Source organism: Buceros rhinoceros, unplaced genomic scaffold (assembly GCF_000710305.1).
Source record: "Buceros rhinoceros silvestris isolate BGI_N320 unplaced genomic scaffold, ASM71030v1 scaffold26234, whole genome shotgun sequence".
In the NCBI taxonomy this organism is placed as follows: Eukaryota; Metazoa; Chordata; class Aves; order Bucerotiformes; family Bucerotidae; genus Buceros; species Buceros rhinoceros.
Genome location: NW_010409265.1, coordinates 35,080 through 57,959, shown reverse-complemented (window position 1 = coordinate 57,959; position 22,880 = coordinate 35,080). Strand labels below are relative to the sequence as shown.

The window sequence follows — 22,880 nt, the reverse complement described above, 5'->3', positions numbered from 1 at the left end:
TAATCCACTTTGTGATCAAAAGCCACTTGTGCTGATTAAGAATTGTCAGTTATTGCAGGGGAGTTATCTCAGAGCAGCGTGTGTCCTTCTTGCACACATCCTTGCCTGCACTCTGTTCCACCCATTGTTTCCTTGTACAGTAGCCTGGAGTAGCAATGAACTTTGGAATAAAGAAGTGGAAACCAGGCACTGGCAGCTGCAGGTGGATGTTCAGGGCATAGCAGAGTTGCTTTGTGGTAAAGGGTATACTCCCTTCTCTACTGGCTGGACAAAACACTACAATTTGTGTGGGTTGTATCCTGTGGATCAGTTTGCAGGTCTGAAATAAGTGTCATGGAGATACGTGTTTCCTCAGATGGTTTTATTTCTGCCTTTGCTCTCTCTCCCAGGGAGGAAGATGAGTATTCAGAGCTGCGGTCAGAGCTCAGCCAAAGCCAGCATGAGGTTAATGAAGACTCACGCAGCATGGACCAGAATTCGGTTTCGGTACCAGAGAATCAGTCCACCGTGGTCACTGCAGATGTGGGTGAGTTACAATTCTTAGATGTGATGCCTTCTCAGAGCAAAAAAGCATTAAAACCCTTGAAATGCAAATCCAAACATTTAGTGAGGAAATAAACCTAGGCTCTGTTAGTCACAACGAATGCTGAACTTCTCTGTGTCTGTGAACTTGCATGTGAAATAACCTCTGTGCTTTGATGTGGAATAGCTATGAAGTCTAAAATGGAATGATTGTTCAGGAGAGCTCATGACTTTTAGGACAGAAGAGGGGGGAAGAAAAGCTATTCACATACCTTATATGTGCCTCTAAAGTAGTCTTGAGGCTAGAAAAGAATTGCAGGCAGAGTAAAATTTGGGGGGAAAAGCATGGGAAATGGAACTGTCTGTTCAGTCCTTTTCAAGCCTCATTATAAAAGATACCTGCACTTTTTGAAAACTGAGAGGCTTTTTGAAGTATGGAATAGGGGTAGCTTACTGAAGTGGATTTAGACAAGGATAAATCTGACACAAGCCATTCAAATGCAGTGCAGAGAAGGAAGCTCCTCTAGACAGTCTATAGCTAATTTTTTCTGGTTAAGAACTAAGAGGCCAAGCACCTTTCCTTCAGGATTTCATCTGTTTTGTTTCCAGTATAAGCATGAACAGATACTAAGCCTTCAGTTTGATAATATGTTCAGTGTTCTGTCACAATTGCTGACTACCATAGCAGTAGACTAGCAGAAGTCTAGTGTAATCCCCACTATGACAGATAATATTTCCAGAATTCTCTCCAGAATACTGTTTCCCTGAATTTATATTTAAATCCAAATAGTTCTTCTTAATTTTCTTCCCTAGGGAAACTAACTGGGTGCTTTAGAGCTTCTGTGGGTGATACACGAGCAGTGTTTTAGAAAATCAGGGAAACAGCGGTCTTAAACTCTGTAGAACTTGTGATCCTTAAATATTAAGCTATTAAATCCACGTAAGGCTTTGGTGGTTATAATGCAACATGCATTATTTGCTTCCAGGCTCAAGAAACTGTATTAAAACAGTTTCCACCTCTCTGGAGCTGTGCGCTTCATTATGGAGAACTTTTTGCTTTTTTTTTTTTCCAGTACCGTGGCTTAGAGGAACGGGCCTGAGAGTAGACTGACTTTTGGGCATAGTATTCATTGTCCTCAAGTGGAGTTTAATAATGTAGAAAATGATTTCTTAAATTTAGATGAATACATCACTTCTGGAGCTCTATTTGTTTATATTATTTCAGTGTCTTTTTTTTCTAGAAGCATCACTAGAGCAGTGTTAATAATGTAATCTGTGTGTATCTATAATAATGTAATGCAAAGTGTCTGACATACGGAATTCAAAGTGGTATTATATGGTGTATACACATACATACAAAGAAGTATTATATGGTGTCAAGGTATTTTAGTAGAGGCTTTTATATTCTTAAAAATGAATGCTTTACCTTTCAAAAGTTAGTGCTTGTTATTTTAAGTTCCTACTTGAATAGATTCCAACATGAGGATTTTTTTCCTTGAATTGTATTTCCTTTTTATTTTTCCTTTCTTTTGGGAAAAAAACCCCAACTAATTTACTTTTCAGCATTTATTTTGATGGTAGGGCTGTGATTTTGTTCTTCGGAGGGTGAAGCTGAAGCACAGTTTGTTTACATTAACAGCAAGGTAGCTGTTTAAGTTTCTGCTAACAGTGGGAAACATGGCAATGGAATGAAATATATCAATGGACAAAATAACAGTGTTAACTCTAGGGATTCTTGCATTTTTTCCATGTTTTCCTTCCGTACATAGACTCTGTCCTTTCTGGGTTTTGTTTCTGTATTCCTGTGAAAATAAACCGTTTTGTGTGTACGCATGTGTGAGTACACACACAGGCGTGTACATGTGCAAATAGGTGGTGGTGTTAATCCTTCTAGATACAGCTATGTAAGGATGAAAAATCATAACCTAATAACCATGTTCATGACCTTGCCTACAGCCCTTTTGAAACAATCATCAGTGACTTACTAAAAACTAACACATTGTGATACATGAATGCATGTGGATATGGTGCTCTATTGCTACAGGCAATAAAACACCAAGATCTCAAAGCTGTGAACGCTCTCCAGTATGTCTTACAGAGCTTGTGATTGGATTGTACTGGTTTTCTGTGAGGAATGTGTCTACCACGTGTCTGCCTGAGGAACTGCCACTGTTAGTTGCCAGATGTGAGCCTAAGAAAAGCAAAAATAGTCTATAAAGTGAGTTAGCAAGGTACTGAGAACCACTTGTGTTCACAGAAATAGAGGGTGCTGAGGCAGTGCCCAAGGCACTAGAAGAGCTTTGCCTAAAGGCAGAAATGGAAGTGATGCTCTGCCACATTTTGTAACAAAAACAGTGTTGTTGTATAAGCTGCTAATATGGGTGTAGTATGGAATGCAGCGAAGAACAAGGTGCTCTCCTCTCATCCCTCCATATTCTGTGGCTGCAGCTGAAGAAGAAACAGCTATAAAAATGAAACACAGGCTGTAAGATAGCCCATAGGGATCACTTCTGTAAACACCAGGTTTTTTTAAATTAGGCACTGCCTAAGTAAAACCACAAAAATTCCTCTGAAAAGTGTCAAGTCATAATGGCAATGAATGTACCAAGCAGAAAAAAAGGTTGAATTTACAGAGAAAAACCTTTGAGGGTGATAAAATCAGGATAATAGGTCCTGAATGGCAAATAAAATAATAACAAAAAGACATGAGGTATGTGAGCATATGGCGTCTTAAAATGTTGTCCTTCAGAAAAGGGAGGTTTTTGAAGAAAGAATGAACACTTCAGCCGAGTAGGGGGAGTGTTATATGTCAAATGGGAGGTAACTTGTAGTTTCAGTTGACGTGGTTATGGTATTTAAGTCTATCAGTTGGTGAAGAAAAAGTGATAGATTGCCAGGACATTCCTTGAACAGTATCAGTCCTAGCTGTTGTGCAACAGCCACTTGGGGTTATTAGAGCCTGTTTTTTCAATAAGCCACTAATTGTTGCAATATTTGTTGTTTTGGTTTGTTTTGCTTTGTTTTCTTTTAGATAACTGTAGTGACTTGAACTCAGAACTGCAAAGAGTGCTGACAGGTCTGGAAAATGTTGTCTGTGGAAGGAAGAAGAGCAGCTGCAGTTTAACGGTTGCAGAAGTGGATAGACATATTGAGCAACTCACTACCGCCAGTGAACATTGTGATTTAGCCATTAAGGTAACAGTGCATTAGGCTCTACATGCAACACGTACTTTGCCCGAGACACCCGATCGCGTTATGTAGTCACAGCACTTCACTTCCAAAGGTGTCAAAGTACTTCACAGAAATCAACCCCAGTGCAGAGTGTGCGTCAGGTAAGCAGTAGTACACCTGTTCTACCCTGGATTCTCCCAAGGCACAGGGGAACCTGATAAATGAATTTTGATCTCACATCAGAAACGTATTCGTCTTATGCTCGTTTCAGAGGTAAGAGAAACAGGGACACTCAGCAGTTAATTTACTTTCTGAAGGTTGTCCACCAAACAAGTTGTCACTTTGCCAGTGTCACACAGCTACTCATTGATTGGTAACTGAAAACCCTATGTGTAACACTCACCAAAATTTGGAGATAAATGCCGTAAGCCATGTGTAAGTTGTGACTTTGCTGTCTTAAAAGTTGAAGCTAGTATTTAACACAAAGCATGCGAGGTGATTTAATTCTAATGAGACAAGTCAGACAGGAACAGATATTTTAAGTGATACTCGCATGTCTTGGTTTTATTGCGCTTGTAACAGAATAAGAAGAAGGAAGCCTGATAGCACGTGTAACGAAGGGTTCGCAATCTCATTCCATACAGGGAAAAGCTGATCAAGTTTTTTTGTGTCAGATAGAAAGGTATTGGTGACTCATATAAGAACAAATATATTGACAGTTATTTTCTATAAAGAAACTAAAGTTGAGTAATAGTTTGAAGAATGTGGATATATATGAGAGAGAGAAAGAGAAAGAGGCAGATGGATTTCTGGGTCTCCTGGGAATGGTCTTCAGGCAGTTTGAGTGTCTCAGAGAATTAGGGTCAACACTTTGTTACCTAGTATTATATGAAATTTTAGGGTTAAGTGTTCTCGGAAGTCAGTATTCACCAGGAGAGAGATTGTGGATCCTGGAATATAGGTAGAGCTTGGTCTGTGTGAGGTCCACAGAGGTATCTGAAGTGAGATGAGATGAAAACTTCTGCAAGAGGTGGGTTCAACAAAATGTAAAAAAAGCTGCCAGAAGCTTAATTCTCAAGCTTTTTAATTTAACCCTGTTATTTATTGTTGATTCAAATTAACTGCTGTCAAACTTTTGTAATGAAAGTAACTGTCAGCAGCTGCTTCTTGGTCCAAAATGCAGGCCTTTTATTTTCATGTGGTATCTACTTCCATAGCTGTTTTCTGGGGAAAGCTTTCCCCAGTGCTTGTGCTGTAGAGCCTGGGATTGTTCGTGTTTGACAAGTGATAGTGTGCAAAGGTTATTAACCTTTCAGGAAGATAGGAATCTCTCTGACGTGCTCTGATTTCGTGCCGGGGAAGTGTGTCACAGATGTGTTTAATATAGCAAAATCCACTTGGGTTCCCGCTCCTCAATTCCACCCGTGGTTGCAAGTCATTCATTTATTCTTTCTTGCTTCCTCAGACAAGAGAACTGAGAGGTATTTAAAACAGTCAGAATCATGAATGGAAGCCTGAAATACTCTAACTATCTTTTGCTTTGACTGTTGGCTTTTTTCTTCATGAGTGGACTAATGCATTGAAATGTTTTGAATCCTTCTGCTTTGATGGTTAAATTTTACTAGGTTTCTTTTTCTTCTTCTATTGCTGGTAATTTTTTTTTCTTTTTTTCTTTTTTAACACAAATCCTGTGTTAAACTAAAACCACTGACCCTAGCTAGCTCAGTGGTTCCATTTAGAGAGGTGAGGGAAAAGCAAGGAGAGTAGTTTTAGGGGAAGGACGGGAGAGAAGACAGCAACAGAGAGAATGCTCCTGCCATTACAGAGGATTTCCTGTCATTTCTTCATGTTGTATGATTCACCACCCTGTGTTTATTCAGAACTTGAGCTCGTCCTCATGTTGAAGTAACTTACCAAATCATAGTTTGAGACCTGTAGGTTCAAGTGAAGCTAATATATGCAGATGAAGCTTGCGTCTTACAAAAATGTTTCAAGGCATCACTCTTTCAGAAAAGTAATAGTGGAAAAACTAAGTAGGCTTTTTGACTTTGGTACAGGAGTTACTTATCTTCCATATTAAATTTAAATGTATGGGTTTTAACTATAACTTGTTCTTGGATTGTCCAGTTAATTTGTTTAAAACTGTTGATGAGTTGAAGCTACTGTCACTCATGGGTGACATATGTTTTGTTTGCATGTAAAAGTCTGTCTGTTTTGGTGTTGATTGGATTAAAATATTTTAATAAAATGGTCAAACTACCAAACAAAATAAGCAGTAATTTTTTTTTAACGTTACTTAGCAAATGAAAGAAGCAAACTTAACAGCATTGTGGGGCTGGGCGTGTAGACATCTAAGTATATATAGTTGCCTGTAACACATGTCTGTCCAATCACAATGTCTTGTTCAATCATCTTTCTCTGCTTCTTCCTGCTTTTTGATGACTGTGTTTTTGTAGACCGTAGAAGAGATTGAGGGCGTGCTGGGACGTGACCTTTATCCAAATCTGTCTGAAGAGAGATCTCGATGGGAAAAGGAGCTGGCTGGGTTGCGGGAAGAGAATGAGAGCCTCACGGCCATGCTGTGTAGCAAGGAGGAGGAGCTGAACAGAACCAAGGCCACCATGAATGCTATTCGTGAAGAAAGGGACAGACTGCGTAGAAGGGTAAGGCTGCAGCATAGATGATGCCTTCTTATTTCTCCTAGTCTGTAAAGTTTTGTCATCACAAGCAACTTCTCTTTAGTCTTGCTTCCTGTACTGACTGTAGGGCTTTTTGTTTTTTAAAGCCGAGCTATACAAATTACAGAACTAGGACAAAACTGAACACAGCTGAAAAAGAGTGCATGATGAACAGCCAGAATGTACAACAACCTGATGTCAGAAGTCATGAGTTAACACAAAACCTGATAGTCATCTCCAAGGAAGCATTTGTAGCTTGTCTGTAGAGAAAGCAGATGTTGATTTGGTGAATTTTCATGTGAGCTGCTTTTTTCTGTAAACAAATACTTCTTTGTTTTTGATGGGAATTCAATTTGTTGTTAAGAAAAAGAGCAGGACTCCCGTCAGTCGGTAATAATTCTCAGAACTGAACAATGAGTAGTCCCAGCCATGTCCTCCTTCCCTGTCTGTATTTTCTGATGCAGCAAGGTCAGATAAAGGCCTTGTACCTGGAAATTTTTTCTCAAAAAAAAGGTGAAAGAGCCGAGAGAATATAACTTCAATCTCTGTTACTTTTAAAAATCATTAGCTTTGTCCATGTTAAATCTGCAGAGTTTTGGCTAGCTAAGGAAGAATGTTATTTTTAATAAAAGCAGTTTCAAAGTTTGCGTCCCATCTGATGACAATTTAGATGATTGTATCTGGGTAAAATTATTGGAAGTGTTGTTCTTTCCTTCCTGGCAGCAGATCATTCTTTTATGCAAACACTGTGTTGCTAAAACAGCATTATGCTGTAGTGAGTGTATCATTTTAGCATGAAACTGTGTTGTGTAAGATTTTCAGTCTTCGAGTACCAAGCCACAAATTAGCTTTGCAAAACTCTCTAGCCCCTCTAAAAAATGGTATGTGTGATGAGGGAAGAATAGTTATCTGCTATGATAAAACAAGACCACTTCATCCTTCCATTGTAAAATTTAATGTTATTGTGTAAGTGTAAGTCATTACCAGTCCTGAAGTTTTGGGAGTGGTTTTATAGTGACGCTTCTTTTTAAACAGAGGCAGTACTACTCCTTGAGCTACAGTTGTAGCATTATGCACTTGGTGAATTACTGCAGGATCGGGGCAGGAGGTAGGGGGGTGACAAGCAGGAAGAGAAAAGAAGCATGTACATGTGAAATTTGCTTACACAAATGCAGGTATGGACACTACAGATGACACTAATCAATACTGGGCTATCAAACAAGACAAAAATAGACAGCCTTGAGGATAGGATTAACGGAAAAATATTTAAATATTGATAAGTATGGAAAGCAACTTAAGATGCTTAAAAGACCGATAATAAGAATTTATGCTGACTGCCGGAAGCTTCTCGGTTAAAGAAAAGGGGCAAGAATTGGTGTTTGTAATGTCAGGGATAAGCATGGCTGAGCCACTGATGCGTGCTGACAAATTTACTCCTACGATATAGCAGATAAATTATTTGCAGCAGAGATTGGAACAACTGTGTAAAGAGTGGTGAGATCTGATCTGGAAGACTATATGTAGTTCTTATATCTTACACTTGGAAGGGTTCAGTTTAAATTGGAAAAAAAAAAAGATACAGAAAATGGTCAGAGAGATGGGCAGCTTACTTGGAGAAGTGACTTAAAGAGATAGTCCTGTTCACCTTGGCAAAGCAATATTTTGATTTGTCTTTACAAGCGCTGGAGAAAGCAAGTAAGAATGGGAATTAATGGCCGTTTGAACTTAGGGACAAAACTAGAGCAACAGTAGATTGATATACACCACTCGTGGCTGAGTCAGGCCGGATATTAGACTATGAGGTGTCTAACAGACAGGAGGAGTGTGGTACTGAAGAAGCAGTAAGGCGTAAGGCTGCTGACTGACTACTTTGAAGATGGAGCTTTAAAATATTAAAATGATGTTTGTATAATGAAATGTATTAGTATGCAGGGATACCTATTAAAACCAGCATCCTAATGGATACATTAGGATTGTATCCAAAGGAAAGCAAAAAAGCATAATTTTAATTGGCCCAGTTAATACAGCTGCATTAATGCCAGCGCTAGCCTTACTATCTCTGCACAAAACTGTTACGTTTGTCTGTCTGCCAGCAGTAGCAGAGGGTTGGATTAGATGACAAGGAAAATGCCATTTAGTTCTGTGCATGCAGGTACTGCTTGACTCGTTCAGTCTATGTTGGAATCCCCAGTGAACCAAGAATTTGTGGAGCTGCACAAGTACTGGCTGTGTTACTGAATATTTCGCATCGTTAGTGTAGGCAGGGCCTAGGACTGAAATGATAGTGTGCTCATCATGCAGATCCAGTAGTTCCTGAGCTGTCTGTTGAAATACTAGCAGTGATGCTGCACGCGTTACTGATGTCTCCGTTACAGAAGCATCTCTGGTGGAAGCGGAATTGAGGTCATCTTCTTGTAAGTGTCTAGAGCAATTGTGGGATGATAGCAGCAATGAGACGTTACTGACCCGAATTGTGTTCAGACCACTGACCCTGGAGAGGATAGGTCTCAAATTGCTCTGTAGAGACTGTGAGCTATCTTTTGTATACAGCAAGCCAGGTTAAATGTTTGTTCTTCTTTAATTAAGGATCTTCTTCTTGGACAGATTGGGTAGATGTCTTGTCTAGTAGACAATGGCTTAATGTTGAACGGGCACAGCGCATAACAAAACTGAGCAGCCTCTGTGTTCAGGCACAGCTGGGTGGGGAGTTCAGTTTTTTCATTTAGTTTGCACCTATGGAGGGCTTCATTGAAACACAGTTTTTAATATCATCCTGAACTAGCGGAACGATTGGTACGTTGCCCAAGCCAGAGAAGCTGGTTCATGGCATGTGACCCTGTCAGCAACACTGTGTAATTGTTGCACTGGAAACCAGGTTTGCATTTAAGTGTAACTCTGTGTCCGTAGTTGCAACAAGATAAATGTTTTCTTCGACCTATTAAGTATTTTCTGAACACCAACTGAACCTGAAGTCACTTCAGATTATTTCCCGGGAGAGTGGGAAAGGAGATCCAACTAAAATTTAGTTATGGTTCTTCTCAAATTAAATTGGGTGAGGTGAATAAGCTTGAAGTTGACCAGATCAATAGCTCTGTTACTTTAGACCAATGTCTGTAATCAAGCAGAGTGCTTTCAATACATTTTTCTCAGGCTTCTTGGAGATCTAATTTAATTAGGTATTTACTGTGCTCAGTTAACAGATTGAGCTGCTTTCTAGAACAATAGCTAAGAAACAACGTACGTACAAAGTTTTTTTTTCTCATGGGTCATTAGTAAATGAGGTAATCGCTTAATTCTGTAGGGTGCCTGCATCGTAGCAGCTGATTTCATAAAGCAGAGGGGGTTTTTTACCTCTGTATGATATTGCCATATTAAAAATAAAATCTATTTAAGTTTTGGCCAGTCAGTGCCCTAGAAACTCCTTACACATAGCTGACCGTAATCCTGAATCTGGTAATACAGATGCTGGGGAACTTCTATACTGGTTTGTGGAATTATTATTACATGAGAATAAGGCTGTAATCAGGTCAACACTATCTACAACTGCTATATCTAGTAACAAGCTTAATTAATAGTAAAAAAAGTACGATTTGTGTTCTTACACGAGATCTTTGGTATCCACCAGGGGAGTCAGGTGAGCAGCACTGATGACAGCCTGTAAACTCCATCATGACTGCAAAGTAAAAGTTGTGGGGTTTTTGTTTACTGCCTGTGAAAGCTGCCAGATGAGTACTGCCTCAGCATAGTCTAAGCAGCCTGTTGGCATAAGAAGCAGTGGGCGAGGGCAGTGTTCAGACTTCCCTGAGGCTGTTCGGAGGAGCTAAGTCTAAAGTGAGAGGGCTGTTCCAGCTCTGGAAGTCTGTTAAGTCCGTCTCTTAAGTGCTCTGCGTATGTCAGCTTGTTCAGTTAATCAAACGCTCTTAGTTGTGAGGATTGTTATCTGCTCCAAATTCAGCTGGATTCACCAAACTGACCAGAATAAAACCAGCCTTAGTATTTTAGCTGTCTTCAGCTGAAGACCTTTGTAAAAAACATAATCTGCTGAGGAGAGGAAAACTGCCGTTTTAATGTGTGATTCCTCCAGCTGCCCAGATTTCCCCACTCCAAGAAACATCACTTTAGTGTGAGGGCTCTCCCGGAATACCTTGTGAGGAATTGACACGTACCCAAACCACAGCAGGAGTCAGATCCTCAGCCTTGCAGACATTCTTGAGCCCACATTGTTCTCAGATGACACAAGGCTTGCACGAGCTGCTCAACTGTCCTTGTTTTGGCATCACTTGTGTTGGGATCAGAAGGTACTGTTCCAGATTGCTAAAGAACAGATACCTTATCGGCCTTTAGAGATTACTATCAGCTTGCTTGATCCTTGAATTATTCTGTCTCCTTGTGTCTTGGTGTGTACCAGAAACCTGAGGTGACAGCCAAAAGCTGTTGCCATTCTCTGCCTCCTGCTGCTGCACGGTGTTTGCTTATGCAGCAGTGTCTCCACTTAGCTGTTAACAAACTATAGCTTTACTTCTGTTTCCAAGCTTGTATGGAAATGCTCAGTAATTAATCTGAAATGAAATGAGAGAAAGCCTGAGATAGGCTTTCCGCTTTCACTTGTGTTTGTTTCTGCTGTGTGCTAGCCTGGATCAGAACACTGTAGTTGTGCTCAGACCTTTCAGATGAAGCCTTTCGCTTCACTCCCATGTCACCCACATCCTACCACATCCTTGGTTTTTGTTACTTTGCAACCTTTATAGAGGTGCAGCACCCAGATCTTTGTGCATGGAGCACTGCATGAGGGACTTTGGTCTAAAAGGTGTTAAAAGCAGAGGAGTGCTTGCTTGGTGAACCTATTTGCATCACCCAGTGCACTCTAGCCTTTCCAAAAAGCCATATGTATAAACCCTGCTAGTGTACTGGTTCTCCCATAGCTTGTTGTATCTGCATATTCTTCCCTTTCTCCGATCCTCAAAATAATTCTTCAAATGGCAGATTGATTTTCAGATCTGCCAAAAGAGTAGCACTCCTTGTGACAGTTAAATTCTTACAGATTTCTTGAAAGCAGATGTCTTTGTAGAGGAGAGAGATTCTGTAAATGCCTTGTTTGAACTGATGAGTGCAGGTCTAAGCTCATTCAGCTCCAGAGAAGTCACTGAGGAAATAAATGGTCCTTATGAGTGCCATGAAAGACTTCTTTCCATGCTCAGTCAGCCACAACAGACAACCTGTAGGAAATCAGACTTTGTCGGCTTTGGTGTTCACGATTTTAAGAGGGGCTGAAAATTATCTGGCTGAAAATAATCACCGCTAGGCCTGATTGAAATGTTGGGGGTGCTTTAGGCTGGGAAGGGCCCTCAGCTACTTCAGAGCTGCTTGAATTGTCATGCTGGTATTTCATGTTCTATCTTCCCATTCACAGATTTGCAATATGCATGAATAAATTAGAAAGTGGGAGAGGTATATTCACTTCCTGTGATTTGTTGTGCTTCATTTTCCTCCTCTCTATAACAGGGAAAGAAAAATTGAAGCAGTATTAAAATGTTGGGGAAAAAACCTGTTATTACTTGAAGTGTTCAGAGATACTGGATGATGAAACAGGTCACAAGTAGGGCAGAAAGAAAAGAGTCACAGGCATGCCCCTTATTTGAAACTGGTTTAGGAGCAAAAGCAGCAGGTGTCCTTTGAATGCAGAAATCAGTGACAAAACCTGGCAGTTCGTAGCTGTGGGTATTTATTTAGAATATGTTAACAGATCATGTAGTTGTGAGTATACAAGCGTAAATACGGAAGAGTATAGATTCTTGGTTGTTGAAAATGAGCATATTCCACAGAAGTGTTTTCTATAACCCACAATGCATTTCTGCGAACACGTCCATGGTGCCTGTTAATCAATTCCAAAGTCTTTCATAAATCCAACATTACTTTAGTGTTCAACCCCTTTTTTCTTCTACGCTTGCTGTTTGTTTACTTAGATCTTAAAGTACACATGAGAAATGATCCTTTGTATTTCCCAGTTTCCTACTCCAATTCTCAGCATTCAGTGGAAAAAATTAGAAATGCAACTAAACATTTGGTTCATATTGCTAAACATCAAATATTAATTAAAAAAAATTTCTGTTTATTTAAGCTTGTAACAATAACTTGAACTTCTCTTTGCACCTGACTTATCTTGGTATCTAGGCTATCCATTGCTCTGAAGTCTAATAGCTCTGTTGCTTTGTGCCTTGCTTAATGCCTCTGCCCTTTCCAAGGTTCCAGCACTTCTTTACTTCTGTAATTCTTTGGGCTTCCTCCAGCTGTTCAGAAGGTCTTTGCTCACTCTTCTTTTTCTTAGCAGTGGATTTCACAGATGCTTCCCTGGATTTCTCCTTTTTTCCTCCCTTCTTCCTTTTTTTTTTTTTTTTTTTAGGATCCAGTAACTTAGGTCTTTTGGAGTGGATTTCACAGATGCTTCCCTGGATTTCTCCTTTTTTCCTCCCTTCTTCCTTTTTTTTTTTTTAATGATCATCTAATTAGGTCTGCTTGTTGGCCACTTTCCATTTCAATTTAGAGTTTTAGGACTCTGGCAATTTTTATATCCTTCTAGATGTTTCTCTTTAAACTAGCATGATGCAAGGGCTAAAGAAATCTTTCTCTAAGTATTTCCTTGTTACACTTCTCCCCAAGTCAGAAATTCTCACTTCCCTGTTTTTCAGTGGAGCTTCCTTGGTTTTGTTTCGTTACTTGTCTTCACCCATCAGGTTTTGCCAATTTTGTCATCCATTTCCTGTAAGATCTGCACTTCTTTCTCTCCTGTTTCCAAGTGTTTGTTGTGTCTCATGTGGGGTACTGTGATTACCTTCATTCTACTAATAAACATAACCTTCACAATAATTCATATTACTTTGGTAACGACACTTAAGGCTGGTAGAAGTATTGAGCAGCGGTGGTCAGACAATTTTTAATCATACTTTTAAAACTAATCTTTTCATAACTCTTCCATTCATCAATCCAGAGAATAAGCTGGCTCTTCTGAACTCTTTTTTCTCTTGATTCCTGTTCTTTGGTCTTCCTTTATTTTCTCCTGTAGAATTACTACTAGTGTGGAAAAGTACTTTCTGAGGAGCTGGTGCATACTGCTCTATTTTCGGTGGAGGTTTTGGTCACCAGAAATAGTTGCCTTAGCTGTCTCTGGGCAGTCTGGTGGGCAGGCAACCCAGTCATGAGGTTCTGGCTTGGTGAATGTGTGAATTGTGAGATCAGTGATTTTACAGGCCAGACAAACTTGCCCTGTTATCCTGCTCATATATACCATCCAGTATTCAACATTGCTAAAGATAGTGCAGTTATTTATAGCAGTTACTTCAGCCTGCAATTTCTCAAATGAAGGCCTGAATGAGGCAGCATGAATAAGCAGACAGTTTCTTTAAGTTGTGGTTGCTTTTGTGACACAGTATTAAAACAATGACCTGCATAGATTGATAACTGTGCTGTGCTCTGAGGTTTTTTTAATAAATGCTTTCCTGAGCAAAGCTTTGCATGTCTAGGACTTAGCTGGGGTCATTTTTTTTTCTGTTGCTAATGTTGTTTTTAACAGGATCCTGAAGAACAATTGGCTTTGTAATCGTGGCGAATAATCGCTGTTCAGTACTAAAACAGAGACTAAAGGAAACCTATCTGCATTAAAGTTTTATGTAATATTGCCCTCACGCAAGGTGGTTTTAAACTTTGGAGCCAGTGAATGCTTAGCATTTTAAGCAACTTTAACCAACTCCTGGTTGCCCTTACATTTAGAGTGTCCCTTGCTTTTGGACTGAAATGTTCCAGGACTAGCTTCTGGACATAGGTGAATATTTTAGCAATTTTTAAGTCAGATGCTGAGGCAGGGATTTGATTTTTTTGAAGACTATATCCCTACTGGTTTTCCTGTTTGTTTGCTTCCAAATAATTCTGTACCTTAAGTACTTGGGGACTTTAGTTTGGAAAAACTCAGTTTTAAAAAATAATAATAAATGTGATGTTGATTTATTGAAGTTTGGGGGTTGTGTGGGGTTTTTTTCAGTGTTAATGTCACAGTACAATTCCTATCTGTGCCAGTATTCCACATCTGCAAGCAGAAACATGCATACATGGTTTATTTCAGTTTTATGCCTATCAGCAGGCTGAAATGATTGCTTTGCATCAGTAGAGTACTTCTGTCCTTAAGGTTTGCATTAATGCAGCTGTACCCGTGTTGAAATTATACACAACTGTATGAACAAAGGAGGCCTCAGCTGCAAATATGTGGAAGATGCTATGAATATGCACTTCATACACTCTGCTCAGTTCACGATGTAATTGCTTCACGATGTAATTGCAGTTAAGATGTGTAATTCTGGGGCAAGAACCCATATCTTTTTTTCAGCAAGTTACTTTGAACACTGGGGATTTGACTTGAGGTTTTGTGTACTTTGTCTTTTTTTTTTTTAACAGAAAGACCCATGGAGTTGTTTGGATTCATTTTGTTTAAGGTGTAGCACTCCTCCACGACTGAACAGGGAAGTTACGGCTGCAGTTACCCTTTATGTACTCTTACTGTTGCCACGTGCAGCTTTTTATTAGTAACACGCAGTTGTTCTGCTCTGTTCTGTATAACTTAAAGGGTTTATTTTCTTTGTAATTTGCACATACCTAGAAATCCTGTTATTTTGACAGTAAGACAGCCTGACCTTCGGTTTGCATACAACTGAGGGAGAGGCAGGGTACCCTTCAGGGAAGAAGCTTCAGGAAGAAGCAGACCATAGGGCTTTGTAGGAGGCGTAAGATACTGCTTTGGTTACCAGAGAGAGTTCAGCCTGAGCTCTTTCCTCTGTGCAGTAGGTTGAAGGGATCTGTATATGTTGTACAGAGAACATGCTGACTGCTGCTGCTTGAAGCAGAGATTGCTAAATCACTAACCATGCACTTGCTGAGCCTGTAGCTGAACAAAGCCTAAGCTTTAAAGCAACTAATTTTTTGACTGAGGAATTTCAGCTTACTCAATCAGTTCTTCATGTAAACATATTGCACTTAGTATAAAATCCCACCTTGTTTTAGAGACTAGGAATCAGGAGTTACATTTCATGGTATAGGGGGTATCAAATGGACTGAACTTCTATTCCACTAGACTTTTGGTAAGATTTTACCTGTTCTGTTTTGCACTGTTCTAACGAAATTGGCATAGAAACTTGTGTATTAAAGTTAACACTGTATATTTGGGGAGATTTCCTTTTCAGATTGTTTCCTCACCCTTCTCTCATCTCATGCTCTGTGTGTGAGATTCTGTGGGGAAAATGAGCTCTGTCACTTTACCTTGTGGCATAATTGTTGTGTTAAGCAGATCGTTTATTCTTTGTCTGTTAAGACTTACTCCAAGGTAAACACTATAATCTTCAGCTCTGCTATAGTTTGGCTCCTGCAGACACTGCAGGCTTTTTTTTTTTTTTTTTTACCTTTAGTCATGAAAATCTTTTGACATCAGTTCTGCAAGTATCTGATATGTTACGAGGACTGTGCAGTGTTTGTAGTGCATGTTTATTAACAGAGAGCATCTGCAGACTGTTGGTTGGGTACCTTGCTGGTATTTTCTTGTCTGTATGTTACTCACTGTATGGTAGCTTTACTTAACTGTAGTTTTGAAAGCATGATTAACATTTGAATGAATGTCTTTGATCTTTAAATATGGTGAAGTCATCCTGTGATATATTTATGTGAAGAGTTTTTCCAATACTGGAGCTTTCCATTAAAAGCAGGATCTTCATTTGATTTGTTGAGGCATCGTAATCTTGGGCCAGAGCATTAGTTTCACCCCAGAAAGAATAATTTCTATACATGTAGTACAGCTGTGCTGAAGGGATTATGTGAAATAAGCTGAAACTTTGAGTAATTACTCTACAGTATTACATTTGCATATTTACACATTGGAAATCATTTAAAAAACTGACAACAATGGAATTGTAAAACAACTTCCATTCGTCTGCTCTCCACACGAAAACTTGGCGGCCACCACAGAACAAAACTCGACTTCTGTGCTGAAGCCAGAAGCAGTTGGGCTTGACTAGACACTGAGAAAATCTCCAAACTATTTAAACCATGCAAGTGGAAAAAACTGAACTTTACGTTTTATTGTAGGTTCGGGAACTGCAAACACGTTTGCAAAGCGTGCAGGCAACAGGCCCATCCAGTCCAAGCCGTCTGACTTCTGCCAATCGACCCATTAACCCCAGCACAGGAGAGCTGAGCACAAGCAGCAGTAGCAATGACATCCCCATAGCCAAGGTGAGCTATTTTGTGTTGCAGTAACACTTCTTGTTATCTGGGGAAAGCAGGCTTCATTTTGCCCACCTGCTGTGCAAGGGTATGACTAAATGGGGGATATCTAGAATCCTCAGAGAGTTTTCTGGGGTCCTGAGCTTCAGCTCAGAAAGAAATTATGCGCTAATTACAACACAGGTGTCAATTTTACATTAGTTTACTTGGGGTTTACAGGTGTAGCTAGGGAAGAAATGCATTTTGTGTAATCCTTATGGAGTGTGGGTTCCTGCGTAACCTGTTCAGCCTTCTGACTTACAGATTGCTGAAAGAGTGAAGTTGTCGAAGACAAGATCAGAGTCCTCATCATCTGATAGACCTGTCTTAGGATCAGAAATCAGCAGCATAGGGGTAAGGACTAATAATTACGTGCATGCATGATTCCTTCTGAAGATGACCCATGTTCCATTAAAAGCAGCATTGTTTTCTTATTAAATTAATAAGTGAGATAATTGTAGAAACTTTAAGAAGTTATTTTGACAAAAATATTTCAGCAGAGAGTATTTCACCCAGTATTAAGATCATCTTTTCTCAGGACTGATGGCTAGAAATCGTTCCCTGAGTGACTTCAAGACGATAATTTTGGAGTTAATTCCTCCAAAATACTATTCTTCTTCAATAAAGAACTGTTTGGTTGCATTTCACAACTTCCCATCAACAGAGAACTGAGTTCTGTGTCGTAATGCCAACGTAAATCCGTAACACTGTTGTTCCTGTGTGTTAATATTTGTTTCACTGAAGACCTTAGCTCTGACCTGTTGGTAAGCATTCAAGAGAGTAAATAACTTGCATATTAGGCTTTTTAGTTGTATGTCGAAATAGCGGGCTTCACCCTTTGGTCAGTAGAACTTTAAATCGAAATAGCTTTTTAAAGTGAAAACTTGTAAATGTTGTATGCGGTGTAAAATTCATAGGAGAAACTGAATAATGAATGCCTTGAGGTGAGTGCATGCAGGCCAGCGCAGCTCTTGATGCAGCCTGCCTGTGAGAGAAATCCAGTGGTTATCTATTCACAATGATCTCTTAACTGCCCCGTGCAGGTGTCTAGTACGGTGGCTGAACATTTGGCTCATTCCCTCCAAGACTGCTCCAACATCCAGGAAATCTTCCAGACTCTGTATTCACATGGATCTGCTATCTCTGAGAGTAAAATCCGTGAGTTTGAAGTGGAGACAGAGAGATTAAATAGGTAATGTGAGAAGCCAGATGTGCTCAAATGTGTTGTCTGCTACTAGCTTTATTAAAGTTACTACATTTTTTTTATCCTTTTTGAACATTTCTTAGTTCAGTCTCAGCTCTACTGTGGCAGCTGCAGAAATACATGGAATGTTTAAACATGAGAAGGAAATTGAATTGTATGCTAAGAACTCTTTGCTTTAGCATGATAATTTGGTCATACATTATTAGATCAGCATGGCACCTTCACCTTCGTTCTACATTTTGCATTGTAGAGTGTCCTTCTCCATGGCTGACCAAGTAGACAGGACCATCATTCTGAACTAGCTTTCTTTGTTTTGTCCTGAAGAAACAGAATTATGGCATGAACAGAATCAATGAATGTACTGGTGTATGGAGGTGTGGCATATATACCAGTAAATAGACTTCTGTCTGTGGGAGAAAGATTGCAGCTTTCTGATTGCAGTTAAAATACTGCTGATGTTATCCTTCAATAAGGTCTATCAAAACCAATGCTTCATGTCCCCTTTGGCACATAAAATCAAAACTGTGTATTAGGAACATGAGAATCGTGCCTCAGCATATTTCTTTCCAAGTTCTTTTCCCCAAGGCTATCTCAAATTTAGTCTGATCAGTACAGTATCTTTTTTATTTGTAGCTCATGTTTTTGTAGTGCTGCAAAATGTGATCCTTTTCTTCCTTTTTTTTTCCTCTTTTCTGTGCACTGCACAATTACCCTTTGATAACATGTGTTGACAGCGTCAAAGACGATATAGGACATGAAGATTCTAAGAGTTCTAGTAGCTAGGAAAGTCAGGCTTTTATTCTGATTGCTGAATAAATTATATACTAGCCCTTCCCCTTCTTGTATTTGTTCAGAAGTCAGTGATTTTAGAGTTCTGATGACACTGATGCCTTCATTAGCTCCCTGTCCAAATTTTGAAACCATTTGCCTGTCTGTTTTCAGCATATGTTCAAGTTTTGTGATTAGACATAGTACATCGACGTGTAGTGCAGTTAGCAGGAGAATAAATGAGAATGAACAATAATACTGAAACTCTGAAGCCTCATTGTCAGATTCAGAGTTAACCTCATTGAAAAGAATATTACAATTAAGTTCTGATACAAGCTTCTGCTTCACTAATGCCCTAACTTTGGAAATTATGTCATCGAAACTTCATTGGAAGTTACATTTCTCATCACAATCAAAATACTACTTCCAGTGGAACCGGTATTCTAGGTGTTCCAAAGAAAGGGTGTATTTATGCATCTGCATGATCCGTGCACACACACATACATTGCACTTAGAATTATGCCGCTTACAACAAGAAGCAAATGTGAAAGTGACAAATGGATGCAGAAAACTTAAGCAAAAGGTTAATACAGAACTGTCCTACACAGTCTTGCGGCTACAAAATAAGGGCAGAGCTTTCTCCTTGCAGCTGTTGCACACAGTTATGATAGCACTTTATGGGAAGGAACAGAGAAGGAGAAGAGGCTGTCCTAAGAAAAATTGGCTTGGCTTGGCTCTTCATATGGGACACAGAACTGCTAGATTATTGCCACGTTCATTAAAAACCTTGTGTAGACCAAATATTTGTTGCGGTAAACGATTATTGTTCTAGAGTTTTCAGGACAGTTTCTGCAAGCTAAGCTTGAAGGTTGCATATTCCTTCTTTTTCTACAGCCGTATTGAACACCTGAAATCCCAGAATGACTTGTTGACAATAACACTGGAAGAGTGCAAGAGCAACGCCGAGAGGATGAGCATGCTTGTTGGGAAGTATGAGTCCAATGCCACAGCCCTCAGGCTTGCATTGCAGTACAGGTATGTGGCTACCCAGAGGGTAACTAAGCCAGAAGAAGAGGGAGCAGCATAGAAGTCTTGGAGAGTGAAATTATTTGTGTGCCATAGTAATACTTCCAGTTTTGTTTCCTCACTGAAAAAAATGCCTCTTTGGTTAAACTGCTTGACAAACTATACTACTGAAGTTATGGATACAAGTGCACTTCAACCCCAGTTCACCAGCAGTAGTGGACTTTATCTAGTAGAAATACACAGATTTATCTTTTCATTTGTAAATACTGAATTAACATTTGAACAAGGGCTTTTGTAGGCTTGAACTGTCTCTACTGTATCCAGGCTTAAAACACAGATTCTCTGTATTAGGCTTGCACTTTCTACAAGGCCAGTGGACCAGTATTGTGCTCCACATAATTCAGAGTGACCTTACATTGCATTAGTTTGAATTGTGGTCCAATTGCTTAGTATTTTGTTACCAGTATCTAAATTTGCTTTAAACAGCATATAAAAACATGGTGTCATTTAACTCCTTCAACTGCACCCAAACTGCACCTCGGAACAGGCAGTTTAGGTCTTAAGACAAATGGCGTGCCTTTTAAAGAATGTATTCTGTTGCTACCAGCCTTGAGCAAATGACAGGGAAATGTAAAGTGGAAATAGGTGTAATAACGTATGTATTTTCAAAAACATTAGAATGCAACAGCAGTGAGTGACTCACAACTGTATTTAGAAGCTGTTGTGTTGTAAGGAGGAAGATCTTACAGCCAGGACAGATGAGCAAGTGTTTTCCTTGTCTTTTCTTCTTACCGTGCATTATACAGTAGAGTATAGAATACCGTATTTTGTATACTAAGAAGGCCTGAGTAAAGTTTTGTGAGGGGATCATGTTGACCACCATTTGTATTGTTCACTTTCTGAAGCATGCTTCTGGACCTAACTTCACATCAGGTCATTCTCCTCTGTTTTAGCTTCTTCATTACTTGAGGCCCACCTGGGACTGTGATAAAGGAGAGACTGTTGAATGCTTGTGATAGAAGCTACATGTGTTATTGTCATTTAATATCCCTGCTGCTAGACAAATAGTAGGGAATCATGCGACTGACCTCTTTTTTTGTTGTTGTTGCTGTTTCAGGTATTCTTCCCCTCTAAACTGCAGATACATTTTGTGTGATTTTTTTGTTTGTTTGTTTGTTTGTTTTCTGAGGATTGTTTTTTTCTTTCAGTGAACAGTGCATAGAAGCATATGAGCTGCTGTTGGCATTGGCAGAAAGTGAGCAGAGTCTTATTCTTGGGCAGTTCAGAGCCGCAGGTGTTGGTTCTGTTGGTAAGATGTCAATGAATTGCTTTATTTAAATTTTTTTGTTTGCATGTCAGTTAGGATTAGAGTTAGTTGTAACAGTGAATCATCTCATGACCTATCACATAAGAATGCTCTCTGTGTTTAACTAATGAAATCATTTTACGCACCCAAAAATGAGGGGAAAAGAAAAAGAGAGACTGAAATTAAATCATAAAATTCACCAGCAATTTAAATTAACCTGCGTATAATATCACAAGGGAATGCCTATTCTGGCAGTGGTGAGGCTGCTATAGGCATGCAACTGTACAGAGTGGAATTATTAAACAATACTCATGTGCACGTGTGGCTTAGGGCCATACAGCTGTGGTAACTGCAAGCAGAGATTTTCTCTGAACCAGCAACATTGATCCCCCCTGGAGTTAAGTATCATTATGAAAAACTGGAATTAAGACAATACAAATGTAACATTTAGCAGTTATCCAAAAAATGGCTCTAGTTTTTCACTTCACATTTTACCTTTGCTCTGAAGTTGTAAAACATTCTATCTTATGTTTTATTGTGTTGTCAAGGATATTAGCCTGTATGTTCTGTGTTTCTCTTACTTTCTGGATAGTCAATCTTGTGGCTAGGGGGTGGTGGTTCTTAATGTGCTGCCCACTGAGTAATGGAATGAGCCACTGTTCAGAAGTGTTTGGAGCTTGATGTTGATGCTGGCTCCACCGTTTTGTTGGAAAGAGATATTTACACAATGAACGTTCATCTGGGTTTTACAGTCCCATTCCTTTTACTGGTAGGAGAAGGTAGCAGTAGTAATCCTCAAGTAAAAAGAGGGGATATCTTTGGAGAGAGAAGAATAGCTCTTCATACGATGCTGAGTCATAGTAACTGCCTGGTTGAGACAGTATTACAGCGCTAGCTTCTCGGGAGTTGCTGAAACGTAAAGGCCTTTGGAGGCGGAATGACCATCTGGCTTTAGAGCTACAGGACCAACATGGTCAGCCTCTTGTATCAGACGACTAGATGCACTCAGCCCATAGTCACTGTGCTGCTAACCATGCCCCGTATTTTCTATCTCTCCCGGTGCTAGAAGCAGGCCCTTGAATACCTGCCTTGGCCTGTGCAGCATGTCCTGTGCACTGAAGGTTGGAGTGGACATCTGAGATTTTCATCCTTTCTCCCAGACTCTGGTCATTCCTTTCCACAAGGTGCTAGGGAGTTTTCGCTGCCGGCAGAGATCAGTGGCCAGCAAAAGTTCATTTAGTCTTGGATTTTCTATTCACATAGGTGGCAAAAAGAAATCTTAGAAGGGAGAAATACTTTGGGTTTGAGTAGGGTTTCATCACGCATGCGTTTTATGAAAGTGTGTGTAGATTTTTGTATAGGTATCTGCTACAGCTCTTAATTATGGTATTATCAATTACAGCCCTGTGACAGAGATAGTCCCGATTTCCCATTGAAGGAAGTTGTGTTTGGTGTATGTACCTTTACTTCTCTGTGAAATTTGATTGAACACCTAGATAAAATAGCAGGTTTTTGGTTTGAAGATCAGTCAGGTTTTATAGCAACATCTGAGAGTGGAAAATTCATGCAAGTAGCTTCTGCATCGCTTAGAGCTGAGCAGATCCAGCTGCTCTTAACTGAACATTCTCCCTTCCTTTATTCCACGTTCATGTTACTTATAATGCACAGACTTCACTTAGAAAGTGTGAAGTATGGGTACTTGGTCTAACTCAAATCAGGATGAAATGAAAATCTGACGTAGCACAAACTGGGGGGTTTTTATACTCTCTGACATCTTTGCATTGCATTTGGTGAAGTGTGAATATATTGTAGTTTTGTTCAGACTTTCAGTCTAGCCACTGATGTGTCTTACTTTAATGATTTGACTCTATCTAGAGGACTCTTAAGAAAAGTGATAGTGGTGATTTCT

General features: G+C 39.6%; 1 protein-coding gene across 1 annotated transcript in view; it reads left to right on the top strand.

The window, feature by feature from the left end:
• Nucleotides 1-389: 389 nt before the first annotated feature.
• Nucleotides 390-22,880, top strand: part of MCC (mutated in colorectal cancers) — a gene marked incomplete at its 5' end in the record, with an annotated part of 50,463 nt that continues 27,972 nt past the window's right edge. The window contains 8 exons of the mRNA XM_010135193.1: nucleotides 390-526; nucleotides 3,554-3,717; nucleotides 6,150-6,356; nucleotides 16,491-16,637; nucleotides 16,932-17,021; nucleotides 17,711-17,859; nucleotides 19,534-19,674; nucleotides 20,874-20,974. Of these exons, the coding sequence (XP_010133495.1) occupies nucleotides 390-526; nucleotides 3,554-3,717; nucleotides 6,150-6,356; nucleotides 16,491-16,637; nucleotides 16,932-17,021; nucleotides 17,711-17,859; nucleotides 19,534-19,674; nucleotides 20,874-20,974 (1,136 nt within the window). The remainder of the gene's footprint in view (nucleotides 527-3,553; nucleotides 3,718-6,149; nucleotides 6,357-16,490; nucleotides 16,638-16,931; nucleotides 17,022-17,710; nucleotides 17,860-19,533; nucleotides 19,675-20,873; nucleotides 20,975-22,880) is intronic.